This window comes from Arvicanthis niloticus, chromosome 13 (genome assembly GCF_011762505.2).
Source record: "Arvicanthis niloticus isolate mArvNil1 chromosome 13, mArvNil1.pat.X, whole genome shotgun sequence".
Lineage (NCBI taxonomy): Eukaryota > Metazoa > Chordata > Mammalia > Rodentia > Muridae > Arvicanthis > Arvicanthis niloticus.
In genome coordinates, this window is record NC_047670.1 from 19,666,752 (window position 1) to 19,682,107 (window position 15,356).

Sequence of the window (15,356 nt, forward strand, 5' to 3'; positions counted from 1 at the left end):
AAGAACTGTGAATTTAGTAGCTTTATACAATTTCACATCTGAGAATCATTTCTGGAGGAAGTGCTATCAACAGAACTAATATTCTTGAGAGTCATTAGGAATATTCTAATGTCTTTTGCATTTTGGATTATTGGGAATAATGAGTCATATCATTTCTTATTCTCTAGTAACATGATAAATTTAATCAACCAAGTTTTAGTTAGCTTATTTAATAACTTATTGGTTTTCTGCGTGTGAAGCCCCATGCCTGTAATTCCAGTGCTCTGAGAGCCTGAAGTAGGAGGATTGCCATGACCTGAAGCTAACCTGGGATACATAGTGAGTTCTAGGTCAGCCCAAGCTACAGTGGGAAGAAGAGAGAAACAGAGACAGACAGACAGACAGACAGACAGACAGACAGACAAAAACTAACCCAAAGTTACACTTTGGTGTGGAACTTCCCTGTTTGAATCCTGTCCTTCATTCTTGAAATTTTGGGACAAGGATGTGGAAGTTTTTATTGTGAACTCCTGATGTTCACACAAGTTTCCCAGTCTCCTGCAATACGTCCCCAGGGTTTACTTTTAATTTTTCTTACCAATTTGTCTGTGGACTGTCCTGTAGACACAAACATTCTGCCTTCCAAATGAAGTGGCAGATAATTTTATATTGGCTTTATTCTCATGGCTCACATGAGCGTGAGCTTTCAGCTATTTTAAGGAAAATAATGAAACATGAGAAAGTTGAAAGCCAGGGTTGGAATTCAGAATAACACTAATTTTATAACTTCAAATTTACCTTAGTTTGAACCACATCCTAACAAATATGATAATAAAAACTATATCATTCTGTCTGTATACCACCTACAGCCCTACCAGATACAAAGCATTGTAGAGTCCCCATTATAACAGAGAAACCAATGAAAAATAATATAGGTGTTAACAGGGTAGAAGGGTCCTGCCCTGTCGACTTTTGACATAGAGGTGGAGGGAATCAGGGAAGGTTTATTAGACAGTAGTAAGTGAGAAGCAGATGATGGAAGATTTAAACACAATAAAGATGATCATTGTTTTTAAGAAATATACTGAACAGTGAGGCTTTTAAGCAAAAGTAAGTCTGACTATCAACACCCAAAAGTAGCACCAAGGAGCTTGGCTTTTTCTTAATTTTTCTTGTCATTATTATGTGATACACACACACACACACACACACACACACACACACACACACACATACATACACTGTCTTGTCAATCGAGATTTAGTTTTTAATTTTTGGAAATACTGTGTGAAACTAAGAATAATTTTTAACAATACAATGCTCAAACTTTGGAAGTAAGTATCTTTATGTCAGTATAATGCTTTATGAATCACATCTTCCCGAGACTAAGGGATTGTCAAACAAAATAAATACGTAATGTGTTTTTCAGAGATACCACATACTGACAAGAGCTGAGTGATATTATTATGCTTTAGTACTTTTTCCTGGGTAGAATTGATATTTCCAAGTTCCATGCAAAGATTCACAGTTCATTACAGTCTATATAGTATTCTAGTAAGTGTTAGGTTTGCCTTGTGAACTCATAGGGTCAATATTAATTAGTGGCATGTGATATTTTTAGTATTTTATAAGTTATAAACCCTTTAAGCCAATAATCTAGTCACATTTGTTATCAAATCAAAATATTCTCTAACTCAAAATCTAAAATGTTTTAGTAGAATACCTCTGTGAGTGGATGTTGTTACTTCTCATTTGGTTCACCAGACTAAGAGCTCTCAGATAGATTCTTCATTTGCTCATCTGTCTAATCCCCTCTGGTTCTATAATGTGATCAGCCAGGTCACACTTCTCCTAAAAGGAAACTCACCCTGACCTTTCCTTCCAGGCAAAGCTCAACACATTTCAGTTGGTACCTAACGATGTTTATCTATTCAAGGTTGTCAATGTAATTCTTCTCATCCCCATCTAACCCATGATACCAGGTTGAAGACCGTGTAGATCTTGGGTTACTCTTGGCTACCAGCAAAGCAGTATCCAGCAAATCAACAAATAGGTCATTTTGGTCATTCAAAATCATCTGAAACTTGTCGCAAGTCCTAATGTAAGTGAAGTAACTAAGTAGGAACTAATGACAGTAGCCTAGAAGAAAGCAAGAAGCATTTTTGACAGATTGCATGGTAACTAAACAAAGAAATAAAGATGACTAAAGTTTACAGTCATGAGTCATCAGCCAGGCTTGTTCACCTTCCCTCTCAAGTGTTGCTAAAATGTCTTCCTTTCTAACTTTGCATCAGACAGCATCTATGGCTGATTTTTCTCCAAAGTTCCCTTTAGAGTTTCTCCTCTTGGAGAAGTCAGGCTTCTGTTAGCTCTGGCAAGTCCTGACTCCTGTGTCCCACCCCTGCGGCTTCTTCAAGACTGGTGCTCCTATGGTTGCTTCCTGTGTCTACCAACCAAGCCTGCTTTACTTCCACAATGACTGTCCTTAAGCACAGAGCTCCCAAAGATAACGTCCCACTGGTTCTCAAGATTCAGAACAGGAAGTGCTCTTAGGTCAGGTTGTGACACCCACCAAGTGCTGGCTGGAAGGTCAGAGCAGGGTCCTGGTAGCAGGGAAGTCCACTGTGACAAACTTCTGAGCAAAGGACTCTTGCCTCCCTCCCAGCAACTGAAAAGGCTCAAAGAGCAGCAGCTCCTTCTTCCATTCACTTTTCCGAAGTTGGTCCAGAGTGAGACACACAAGGCACATGTTTACAGATACCTGCCATGGGTATTTTACCCCATGTCTTTGCTCATGTGGGTAGTCCACAGAAGTAAGAGAATTCCTTCCCCCACCCTCACATATTTTAGACATGAACTGGGAACATGTAAATGAATGCTATCTAGTAATTTTGCATCATGGTGTTTATAAAAGCACCTACAGTTGTTAATCTAGCGGTTTTCAACCAGTGGACCATGATCTTTTTTTTGGGGGGGGGGGGCATCAAACAAGCCCTTTCATAGAAGTAGCATATTAGGTATCTTGCATAGTAGATTATTCATAATTCATAAACATCATAAAGTTACAATTATAAATAGCAACAACATGATTTTATGGTTGGGACTCACGACAACATGAGGAACTGTTGTCGCAGCACTAGGAGGGTGACCACTGATCTAGATCCTCAGCAATAGTATTTCCTGTGCCTGTATTTTATCTCTTCCCTTTTTAGAAAGATGATAACAAGAAATGGTAGTTTTCGGTGAATCTTCTCATAGAAACCTTGCTTTAGAATTAATTCTTAAAGGCATTCAAACTAATACGGTGAAAACTACTCAAGTTTGCAACACATAAAACATTTCAGAGCATTCTTAGATAATTTGTTCCCTAAACAATCATGCACACATTGACACCTCCTTATAACTCTCAAGGAGTCTTACTTAGCCCAAAGAGAAACACAGCGGTTTGAGTTGTTGTGGAATTTTAGAAAATGCAAGTGTCTTTAAAGAGTTTTCAGGCACCAAGTGCAGACTCTCTCTACAAAGGGATGTTTCTCCTTCACTGCCACCATTATGCTATCTTTTGTGGTGCAATTATTCAGAGTTCTCTGTGATAGACTCATAGCCACTGATCAGCTTCTGCCAACTAGAACCTCATCGTGCACTTTAATACCATCTGTGGCACTCCGCTCTTACCACGGGTGGACATTTTTCTCTATACAGACTCATCTTTGGCCAATCATTAATGGAACATCAAAAAAGATGCCATCTGTTAGAGTTACATATGGCTAGGATCAGAATTATCAAATATCTCATTTTTTTCTTTATTCCTTTCTTTTTTTTTTTTCACTTTCCACCCTCTTTCTTATCCTCACAATAAATGTCGTTGTCAGCAGGATAAGTTCATGTGCCGGATAAGGTCACAATTTCATTTAGTGACAACTTCCAACAGTAGGAACTTACAAGGTTCGATTTATTAAAGAGTCAGGAGGGATAAGATCACTGCTTGGCCAGGCTGATTTATCAGAGTTTGACTGGAGCACTTGAATAGAGAATGTCGTATTTCAAGTTTATGTTCAAAACAGTAGTTTAGTGTGTGTTGTGACTGTATGACTCAAAAATTGAGACAGGGAATTAGAAAAGCTATCCTTATATGGCAATTTGTTGCCATCATCGAACAGCTATCATTTTCTGAGTCAAACAATGCTTAGGGATGCATCAATATAGCATAAAAGAAATGGAGTTGTTTGTCTTAGACAGAAGATGGGACATGCAGCTATTAGTGTTCGAGGAAACTGGTCGGTGGCAAGACTGTGGTTTGGTTTTGTAGCTAGCCGACAGGGAAATGTCCTAGCCTTCCTGTGTGTCTGGCAGGCAGCTGTCAAATGGTTAAACCATAAAAATAGCAAAGAGCATTGCCATACTTTGGCCACCTTGGCTGACTTTGAAAATGTCTCAGAATCTTTGAGCGCTTTTTGAACTCAGCATGACTTCAGGGCTGCCCATGTTTGATACCATGATGTATAATGTTTTCCAACCATGAAGCAAATATAAATATGGGTTCTGAAGCTATAGCCTTCTGCTCTCGTGGGGCCTGATAAACATTACAAACCAATTCATGTGCTCTGCTTTGAAATTTGGTTATATATTTAAAACTAAGTTTAAACCAATCCAGAGTTTATTTTCAGCAAATGAAATAGGATCGTCTGTCATCTTCTTTACTTGAAACCTCCACCCTTTATGAAAGCTGAGCCCACAGTTAAGAGATGCTAAGTAAAGTACCATATATGCTTATGTTACCAACTTAATGCAGGATTTAGTTGGAGCTGAATTCAGCTGATTGTGAATAGTGATGTTAAAAGTCCACATCTTTCTCTTCTTTTGTATACTACTATTTGTTTAGACTTTTGTTTCTAAAGAGGCATTTTAAGAGATCCTTTTAAGGGAGGAAGCAATTGAAAGCTCCTTCATCAAAAAAGATTTTTGAGGTCATTTCTGGTGACTGAAATTATTTTTTCCATGGGTCAATTTATTTTATTTAGCCCTAAAACTGGGTTGATATTTTTAAAGCTGTGGGGTGTTTAGTAGTGGTTAGACTTAGCTTCTTTTTTATTTCTTAAGTGGAGCTATCATAAGCCTTTGAGTAATCACAGACTTTTAAAAGTCTGCATTATCAAGAAGATAAGAGAAACAGCCCTCAGCACTAACAATATTATCTTTTACCAAAATTGATTAGAGTGTCCTAAGTGTCTTGGATACTTTCTGTGAACTTACACAGTATGTTAAAAAAAATAATAAAGGCTTTGTTTTGAAGAATAGCTACAAAAACATAAAGGAGACAGAAAAATAAAGGCATCACTTTTCTGTTATCTCTAACTTTTTGCATGAGGTGTGGCCCTGAAAGGAGTAGGATGCCGATCAAAGGGAACATGTGAACATTGTAAAATAGAGAAGACACAAGACAATTCTTTCTGACATGAAAGTCAACTTTGAATGTCCTACAATTGACACCTCTCATATTATGAAAATTTGTACATAATTAATTTTGTTCAATTTCAATTTTGTAAGTACCTCACACGAAAAAGCATTGTCTACTCAGAGATGGATATTTTAAAACTCTGCAGATCCACCCGTTCATATTTTTGTTGAGGTAAAAGAAATTATAAAGAAGAAGAAAGCGCACAGGAATAATTAAAAAGACTGAATGCAGTAGGAATATGAGGTAATAATTCAGCTTTTGAGTTCAAAGAAACATCATGAAGTAAAACAGCTTTGGTGCTTGATCATGCAACACTAATAGGGTCTAAGACAAAAGCATGGCGGGTGTTTACTGCATATCAGTAACAATTCCCAGAACAGGGTAGGCTCTGAGCAGGAGATGGGGAAGAAGGGATGATAAGGAAGAGTGTCCTCTCTCTGGGAAGAACAGAGTCATCAGCAAAGCAGAATCCTTCACTAGGAAGAGGCTATGGACAGCCTCATGGAAGGAGTGAGGTCTGGGTACAGACAATCCCTTTCAGAGGTCAAAAGGGAGTGACTGCAAGATCTTGTACAAAAGATTAGTGGAATTTTAATAAGCTTATCCTGGCAGGGATGGAAGCTGGTCTGTCACTTAGTCAGAGTTGACAAAAACCTGAAATCTTCTGATAAGAAAGGCAAATCTGGGAGATATGAGGAGTAAGATAACTAAAATATGAAGTGGTTTGGATAGAGGAGACAAAGAAAGATGTGACTACAGACACTGGTGGACATCGGGTAATCATTTGATGAAGTATTAAATACTTTTAGGTTCTTTGCATAGCAGTAAGTATTGCTTTTCTTTTTTGTATACGGCAACTGAAATTCAAAGTGTTAAATAACTTCCCACGGCTGCCGTGATATTCCCATTACTCTTTCACCATCCAGTACAGAACCTTTCTTAAGCCTTTCATTCCACACTAATCCCTTCTCTCCAGAGACATGAACTTCACCTCCTCACCAGTCATTATTTTCATAAAGAGTTTGATCCTTCTTCCACCAAATCATTACGCAATCCCTCAGCTTCTCAAAAGGCACATGGCCAAAAAGTCCGCGCTTGCAAATTGAAAACCTGAGTTTCATTCTTAACATTTTCTTCTATTAAAATATAGATGGCAAGTCAGTTCAATCATTTTATTACCCAACCCATGCAGACTCCATAACCTGCACCATGTTCCAGGCCCAAGTTTATGTTGTTTGCTGCTCTGTGTTGAGACCTTGCTTTTTGTCTAGGGCTTAATAGATATCAAATATTATTTGTGAATGAATGAATAAATAAATAAATAAGCCCCAGATCAGGTATGCAATTTATTTAGCTTTTCTTCTGTATTTCAAGCAAAACATCCATTTTATGACAATCTGGTTATAGTACTGGGATCTATCACACAGGAACCTGATAAAGCATGGGAAACTAAGTTCCGTTAACATGGACCATCAGAGTTGGAAAACACCTTACTAAGAAGTGAGGGCTAGTTACTATTTTAAGAAAAACTTTTTAAGGATTGTTCAGCTGATTATTGGACAAATTGGGATAAAAAGCATCTTGCTTTTAGTGAAATAATATTTCACGTATTATTCACATATTAATGCCTATTAATATTTAAAAATAATTAAAATATGATATTCTTAAGTAACATGTAAGGTAAATATAATTTCCAGTCATTAATATCATATTTTTGTTGTTTCTTGGTACCAAATACATATTAATACCTTGTGCTATGCTGTGGCTTTTTGTAAACACAATTACAAATAATTGATTTATTTCAATCTATTTTGCAACTACAAAGAGTTCCCCCAAACTTCAAAATAGCTTCTCAGTTAGCAAGAAAGGAGACTGGTATTTGCCTGCTTGTCTAATGAAGTGAAAGAGGTTGAGTTAAGAGTTTAAACAGTTATAGGGCATTTAAGAACTCACAAAGTATTTTTGCTCTGTTTAAAATTTGAATACGTAGTCAGAGACGTCTGACAACTTAGGAGGTATTTGGATATTATTTTATGATCTGGCCTAAGTTTCTAGTCCTTTTTCCATTAAAGACAGTCCTGATTGTTAATCCACAGGTGTAGATAAGAGTCACTGTTTGATTGAGGCTGAACCCTCTTTAAATGAAATATGTCAAAAGCAGAAAGACAGGATGAATTACTTTTCAAGGAGGATTTCAAAGATTTTCATGATTCCTCTGGTGTCACTTAAGAATGGTGTGACTTTTTAAAATGTATAAACATAAGCAAATTTATTTGGACATCATGCTTACATACAAATGAAAATTCTTAGTATTTAGATGAAGGCATTATTTAAATGTTAACAGTTGAAATTTTCTTAGAATTCTTAACTGAAAAAAAACTTAGATATTTTCTAATATCTGTAAATATGAAAACTATCCTTAAAGGTTTAAACAAATTGATATGCATAAATTGCGAGACATTTTCTGCACATGTTTTGACATTAAACTAGATTACTAGAGCAGCCCCTGGGCATGACTCAATTGGTGAAGTCCTCACCTTGAAAACAGGTTGCTAGGTTTGCTTTGTCTTTGACAAATTTCCCAGGGTAAGCTGCTGATTCCAATGTATTAGTCAAAAAGTATTGTACAAGCGTTTAAAATTCTTTCAGAGGAAAATCTCAGAAGTGGGTCTATCATTCCACATGCCAAAAAATACTATTACATATCCATCTTCTGAATCAGCTCCAGAGTTTACCGTGTAGGCTCTAATGTTATTTGCCATCAAGGTGTTCTTTTATAAAACTGTCTTTGAAGCTTGGATTCATTTTCCCTACTGCAGATCATTCTTGGTTCTGCTCTGCTCTCATGAAATGTACTGAGGGATATCTATCTACCTTGATGTGATGAGTTCTTTCATTCTGAAAGCAGTAGCCCAGAGGAGGGTATGAGGAGAAGGGGCCATGTACATACAATCCCCTGAGGATAGAATGTGAAAGTATTCTCAGCTTTCTTTTGGAGACACAGATGGATTTATATTTCATAGTGGAAACATTTTAATCATTGTGCTATATTTTAGTATAGAGAAGGTTTGTAGGCTTTTATTATGATTTAGGAAATGGCAATGATAAAAACACAAAAGATGATACTGATATCTATAAAGAGAGTGATGCAAATATAAAAAAACTAGGCAAGCAATATCACTGAGCTCAGTTTGATGGGGTTGCTTTTCAAAACCTGAAGATGGAAACTATCCTGCATATCATGTTCCCCACTCATATGTGTGGCAACTAGAGACTATTACCATGGAGGGTACTGAGTTACACTTTGATTTCTTCCGTTTCCTAATCTGCATGGCTTTCTATCTGGAGTTCTCTTTATTTAATAATCCCTCATTTTTAGTATGCTGTTGAACAGGCCAAGAGCAAATGCCAACACGAGAGAGTAAACTCTACCAATGACATAGTATTATAAAATGTCAAAAGACTGGGATTGTCATATGACATGATTGTACTTGAAGGGTAAAAATATTGATTGAATCACTAATTTTGTATTGAGACTTCCTATTCATCTGAAACTATGTTTAAGCCATTTTAATTTTATATACATTTTATAGTAATTTACCAAATAACAATTTATTTATTTATTTATTTATTTATTTATTTATTTATTTTCTTTAGTGATTTCAAAATGTTTTTCTGGTGTAGAAAGAATATAGTCTTGGAGAGAGAGAGAGAGAGAGAGAGAGAGAGAGAGAACCAAAACAGTTTTTATGAGAGAAGTAGAAGCACCATTTTTTGTTGCATATGTACTTATTTTATCTGTTGAAACTATTAATAATTTCAGAAGATTGCCTACTGCTATCAGAAACTCTCCAGATAATTGTTCTTCAAATGTTTTGAATAGATGCAAGAATTTTACTAATCATTTATTCTCCAAGGTCTTTTTCCTGTTTTGGCATTAGATCAGTGTTTTGTTTTGTTTTTTTAAGAAAATGTTGCTTTTATGAATGACCTCAGTGGATGCTGAGTGTGGAAAGTGCAGAAAAGAAACTGGACTGAGTTTGAATGCATTATAAAAACATGCGATCTTTGAAGGACAGTTGTTTCTCAAAGAAGTGTAATTAATTCTTTTTATTTGAATTCTGAAAACATTGAATGTGGACAGCAAATGCAGAACAGATGCTATTGTTAGGATGTGTATGTAAGAGTTCTAATCACTTGTATTCTCACATCTGCAGGAGAGCTTGAAGTCTTTCAAAGAGATGGGGAAAGAAAGATTCAGAGTCGGCAGCAGCTTCCAGTGGGAACAACCTGGGGCCCTTTTGCTGGGAAGATGGATTTGAACAATAATTCCTTGGTATGTGGACCTTCTAAGATGTTTGATCACTCTTACTTGCCAATCTTTATCTCTGTTTGCTTCCCAGTTAAATTTCAGGAAGAAATGGTTTGTATTTTTGTTGCTTTTATGGATTCCAAAACATTTTCCAGTGGTTTGTCTCTGATTACTACAATGGATAGTCCCAAAGGAAACAAATGGTTGACGAGTGAGTTAACTTATCAACTCCCTGCTGTATCTGCTTAGCCAGACTGAGTCTGTTCACACTCAATATTATGAGCATTGATCTTTTTTTTTTTTAGAAGACACAAATTGTAGGTCTACATAAAGAATAAGAAGTAAGTAGTTTTGCTATCCTTCCATAATACTGCCTGTAACTATAAGAGCAAGGGCCCATGACCAGAATTATAAATTATGTTCACATTTTTATAAAAGTTCTGAGATCACACACACACACACACACACAAACTTTTCATACACATTCATACAGGATAGTAGTTTCCTGACATTTTACCATCTGCCGAATTGTGATATATGAGAAATAAATCTATTTGTGAAGGTGTAACTGTTTATTCCTTCCTATAGGAAAACATGTTGTAGCTTTAACAAATTTAATTATTCTGAAAGCTATGATGGTCATATTGAATATTTTTAAACAATGAAGTTTATATTCAAAGGGTTTAATATTTTTGCAACTATGTAAGGCAAACAAGTCTTCGGTGGTATTAGATCAGCTGTTGCTAATAATTTTCTACAGAAATGACTTACTAATTCAGTTTATGCTTTTAAGAGTCTAAATCTCTAATTATTTATAAGCAATACCTTTTTAATTATAAAATTTAGATATTTTACTGAAGTGTTAATAAAATATTTAAATATTTTCCGTTGAAAAAAATTTTCTCTTCCAGAATGGAATCCAATTTATGTCATTATATGTAACCTGTCCTACTGCATTGGCTTGCTGATCATTGCTTAGCGAGTACCAGTCCATAGTAAATTCTTACTTAGATAGAACATATAAATTTGAGGATTGATTAGTTCATTTACCCATCCTAATAAGTCTGTATTTCAGTTTTGGCTTTTGTAGCTTAGAAGACAAAATTTCTGGCTATTGATTCCAGAAATTTTTGTTTGTTTTTAATTTTTAAGAATGTCTAAGTCTTCCCATGCTGCCTCTTTGTAGAATATTTATAGAATATTTTGAGCATGATTTAAAAGTAAAAGAAAATTTTGTTTGCTTCACCTTGGACAAAATGTTGGTTATGGTACTTAGATCACTTAACAGTTTGTAATTAGTCAAATATTCATGCAATTTTATTGCATCTTTAGAATTTGGACGGTACTTCAATATGCTTTTGTAACATGAAGATAATTTTTTCCTTATCAAATATAGCTTACTAACCCTTCATTTCATAACTTTGAATCAAATTTGAATTAGAGCAGTCGTTTACACTACTTGTTTGCCAACCAATGTAATGTTACTCTCCTAATACCCACGATGTTGGCTCAGAAGATTCAGCACACTAATTAATCTAACACAGTAATTAATTGCGTCACCATGCCAGATGTCAAATCCTTTTTATATCTTTCAAGTCTCCATCTTGAAGTGCATTAATAATATTCTACCTTCTGTGGTAAGCCTATCCAAACCAGGCATTTGTATGTATATAGGATATTCCAGGAAACATACACCTCTGTATAGGAAAAAAAACACAAAAACTGATTAGACAAGAGGTTATTCTTGGAATAATATAAAGGACTGAATATATAAATATATTTCTCTTACCAATAGCTTCTTATCTTGGTAGATGCTTCATGCTGTAAAAGTTTGATAATAGCAGCAACAGCACTGTAAATGCACGTATTGGGGCAGGTATACTTTACATGAGAGGAAACAGTACTTATCTTTGTAATAAAGTATTGCAGAGGGAAAGATGTACACTTCAGTAAGTTAAACCATTAGTTTCTGAGAAATCATTTAATATTAAAACCCAAGTTGCAATCTCAGAAATTTTGTCTGTAATGTAGAAATAATACTAATTGGCTTTTAAGTGTTTTGTGAGACTGAAGAAGCTATCATGAATTATCAGCACATATTCTCTCCTGGTGCTTACCTGTCACCTATACAAATGGATCTATTGCAATACAATACATTAAGAGCTTCACAGAGCCTGCCCCAAACTAAATATGTAACACTGTGGTGTTTGAAGACATTACATGCTTAGATTTAACTCTTTGCCAAGTGATTATGATTCTGCATATAAACAGAATAGTTTGTGTCTGAGTATAGACATTTGTTATAAGGATTTGGGTCAGGCAAGAAGGGGGCTTTGTAAGCCCAAAATTGTTATTGTCGGTTGCTAAACTGATATCCAGAAGAGTCTTTGGTACAGTTGGGATCCAAAGACTGATGTTTCTCTGTGCCTGGAGTAGTCAATCTACTTGTTATATTTAGACTGTCAAGTTATTGAATGTAACCTATCTGTATTATGGGGTGTTATTTCCTTTGTTCAGAGTTTGTTAATTTAAATATCAATTCTAGTTTAAAACATCCTCTGAGTTAACATATAAAATTAACAATCTCAGAGTTTCAGAAGTCTATGACATCTTGAGAGTTTCCTCTCTGGTTTGTGACATTGTGCCCCTTCTGAGAGTTTTGGTTTGTGACATTATGCCGCTCAGGAGATGCTTAGCATCCCAACACTTCCACATCACTTGCTCAGTAACATACAGTGTGGTTGTAGTTTCTTATATTGGTGCTATTGAAAATCTTATGACTCTATTGATTGAGAATATAAAGGAGTAGCAGCAGAGTAGTCTTTTAAATCACTTTAAAGTCCGACTAATATCTCCCCTGAAGAGGGAAAGTATGTGTATATTATGCCTTTGATAATTTTTATATCCTTCCAAGTACAATGATCTTTGTGATAAGCTAAATCTCTCATCAATATTAGTACATGGCAGTAACTAATATCATCAATGACCAATGCTAATTTAAAAGGTGGGATGTCTAGAATTTCAGTGGCATTTGCACTATCTTGCTTGTGAATGCATCCACTCTCCGCAGCTAGCTATTTGAGTGGATTCAGCCAACTTCTGGAATGATGCTCTGTACACCCTTAATTAAATAGAACACATATACAAAGCCCCATATTGCCATATAATATTAAACTCATCATGGCCTGAAGAATTAAAAAATGAAAATTGATAGAAAATCTCATTTCATTCTGCTCAATCAGAATAGAAAATTGTTTGGTTTTCATTTGTGACATTAAATTCTTCAAACAGGCAATGCATATTTGAAGGGTTCCTGGTATTGACCTAATAATAAAACCATGCTTACATTAAATTTCATAAAAGTTTCACAGTAGTCATTATCATAGAAATTTGGTACAGAAATAAATTAGCAATTCTTGACCCATGCCATTATGACCCCATTTGGCAGATGCCTCTGTTCCTTCTCTTCTAGTTCCATCTCTTTCCTGACATTGACTTTTGACCATATTCCTTGCTAGCATTCTCCAGTTTCATACTATCATACACTGTTGTAAACATATCCATTCCTGGATCTCTCCAGGAATTGATGTAGCTAAAGTGGTTGCTTACTGGAAACACCTGTGTTGGTTTTGTTTTCTAGTTTGTATCTATTTGTGGACACTCTGCAGCCCAGTAGCAAGTTCCACTCAGACAAGGCAAACTGAAATTCTTAGAGATTTCATGTTCTGAATGACAGGTTTAAAAAGTAATAAACACAAGTTGACTGGAAAAAAAAAAAACATGTTTCTCATTTCTCTATGGACTGTGAGCTCTCATCCACACTGTTCTCTAAAATTTGTCAATAAAATTGGTCTCCATTCAGTTTAACAATGCGTCTTTTAGGGGCCTTTTTTCTCATCCTGCCATGCTTTACACATTTCTGATGGAGTTTTTCTGAGGTAACTTCCCCTTGAGTCACTCTCAGAGTAAGCTTTTGGAAAAGCTATACACAGACATCCTTTAAGATAAAGTGATTAAGGGTGGATGGAGAGTCACCTCAGAGGTTAAGAATGCTTACTGCCCTTGCAACGGACCTGTGTTTAGTTCCTAGCACCCACATGGGGGCTGACAACAGTATGGAGCTGCAGTCCCAAGAGACACAACACCATCTTCTGACTGCTGTGAGCACTAGGCACCCACATGGTATACAGACACATATACATGCAAAAACGCATATACACATATGTAATAAAATCAATAAATCTAAAAAGAGATAGCAGACCAAATTTATAAGCAGTATTCAATTAAAGTTTTGATCTAGAGAACTGAGATTTGTTGACTCTTTATTATTCCTTTTGGACCTCTACCATCAGCACATAATAAGCATTCAATAAATGCTTTTTTTGGGGTTAAGGGACTGATGTTGACATTGTGAATGATAGCTTCCTTTTTACTATTCATTTGTATCAGAGCTCAGTATGGCTATACATCCCTGCTTCTCTTGGAGCCTTGGTTCTTTTTAATTTAACTGTGCATGTTTCCCAAAACACTTCTGGCCTTTCTTCCCCTCTGCCTCTGTTCCCAGTGCCTCAGGGAGCGAGCGTAGCCACTTGTAAAGCTTCAGCTACTAATTTACAAATGACATTTAAACAAAAATCTGTAACCTTAGCTTTTTGAGCGTTCTTGAAGACAGCATACCTCCACTACTTGATGTGCCTTTCCTACTAGCCTTCCCCACTAAATCCCTTCGATTCAATAGTCATGAGCCATGTGTAGTTCTGTCTTTGTAGATAGTTTACCTGCCCCTCTTCCTGGATTCCAGCCTTCAGTCACCTCTGATCCTATCCTTACAGCCCCCTCTCTGTCTCTACGAGGGAGTTCCTTCCTTCATCTTTTTTTGCATTGCTCCTTTTCTGGAATCCCAAATGCTTGCTCACTCACAGTAGCCTATTCCTCTCCTTTTTATTTCGTATCGGGAACCACACCCCATCCTGTCCTCCACGTTAGAGCCAGTTCTCCATTTCCAGTGTTCTTTTTGCATCCTCTGTCCTCATTCCCATCCCTTTCTTCCTGACCTTATTTATGACAACGCTTTAGCTTCTACCTCCCTCACATGCCTCTGGTTTATCACATTGTCCTTTCAGTCACTCTTTCTGCCTTCTGTCTTTCTCGTCTTTTAAAACCTAGACTACAGTAAGCCCTGAATCACAGGATCCCTTACATCTATGCTTCAAATCTTAAGGTGCACAAAGAAAACTAAACAGGTAAAGCCTAAGCAGGCTTTCGTGGTTTTTAGCTTTACCATGTTGACTGTTTTTCCAACAGAGACTTCCAATCCTGTAAACTGCCTCAGGGCTCCTGGTGGGGCAGATACTGTATCCTCCCCTACCTAAGCATCTGGCTGTTCTTTCTTAACAAGGTTGAAATCCTTTGTTTCCTCTCCTTCCATTCTTCTTCACTGAAGTAATTTCCTTGCTCTGTTCAAGGTTGCATCTGATGTAAACTTTCCCTGAATTCTTCACTCTGGAATAGATAACCTCTTCTGAGGATTTCCACTTTGCTCTCTCTTTGCTGGGATTAGGGTCCTGCCACATTGTTTATTTGCTCTATCACCAAGCTCTTTATCTA

The 15,356-nt window shown here is 36.3% G+C and overlaps 1 protein-coding gene across 1 annotated transcript in view; it reads left to right on the forward strand.

The window, feature by feature from the left end:
- The window catches only part of Zfpm2 (zinc finger protein, FOG family member 2), a 425,491-nt gene that overhangs the window by 198,819 nt on the left and 211,316 nt on the right, over positions 1 to 15,356 (forward strand). The window contains exon 4 of the mRNA XM_034516530.2: positions 9,655 to 9,773. Coding sequence (XP_034372421.2) covers positions 9,655 to 9,773 — 119 coding nt within the window. The remainder of the gene's footprint in view (positions 1 to 9,654; positions 9,774 to 15,356) is intronic.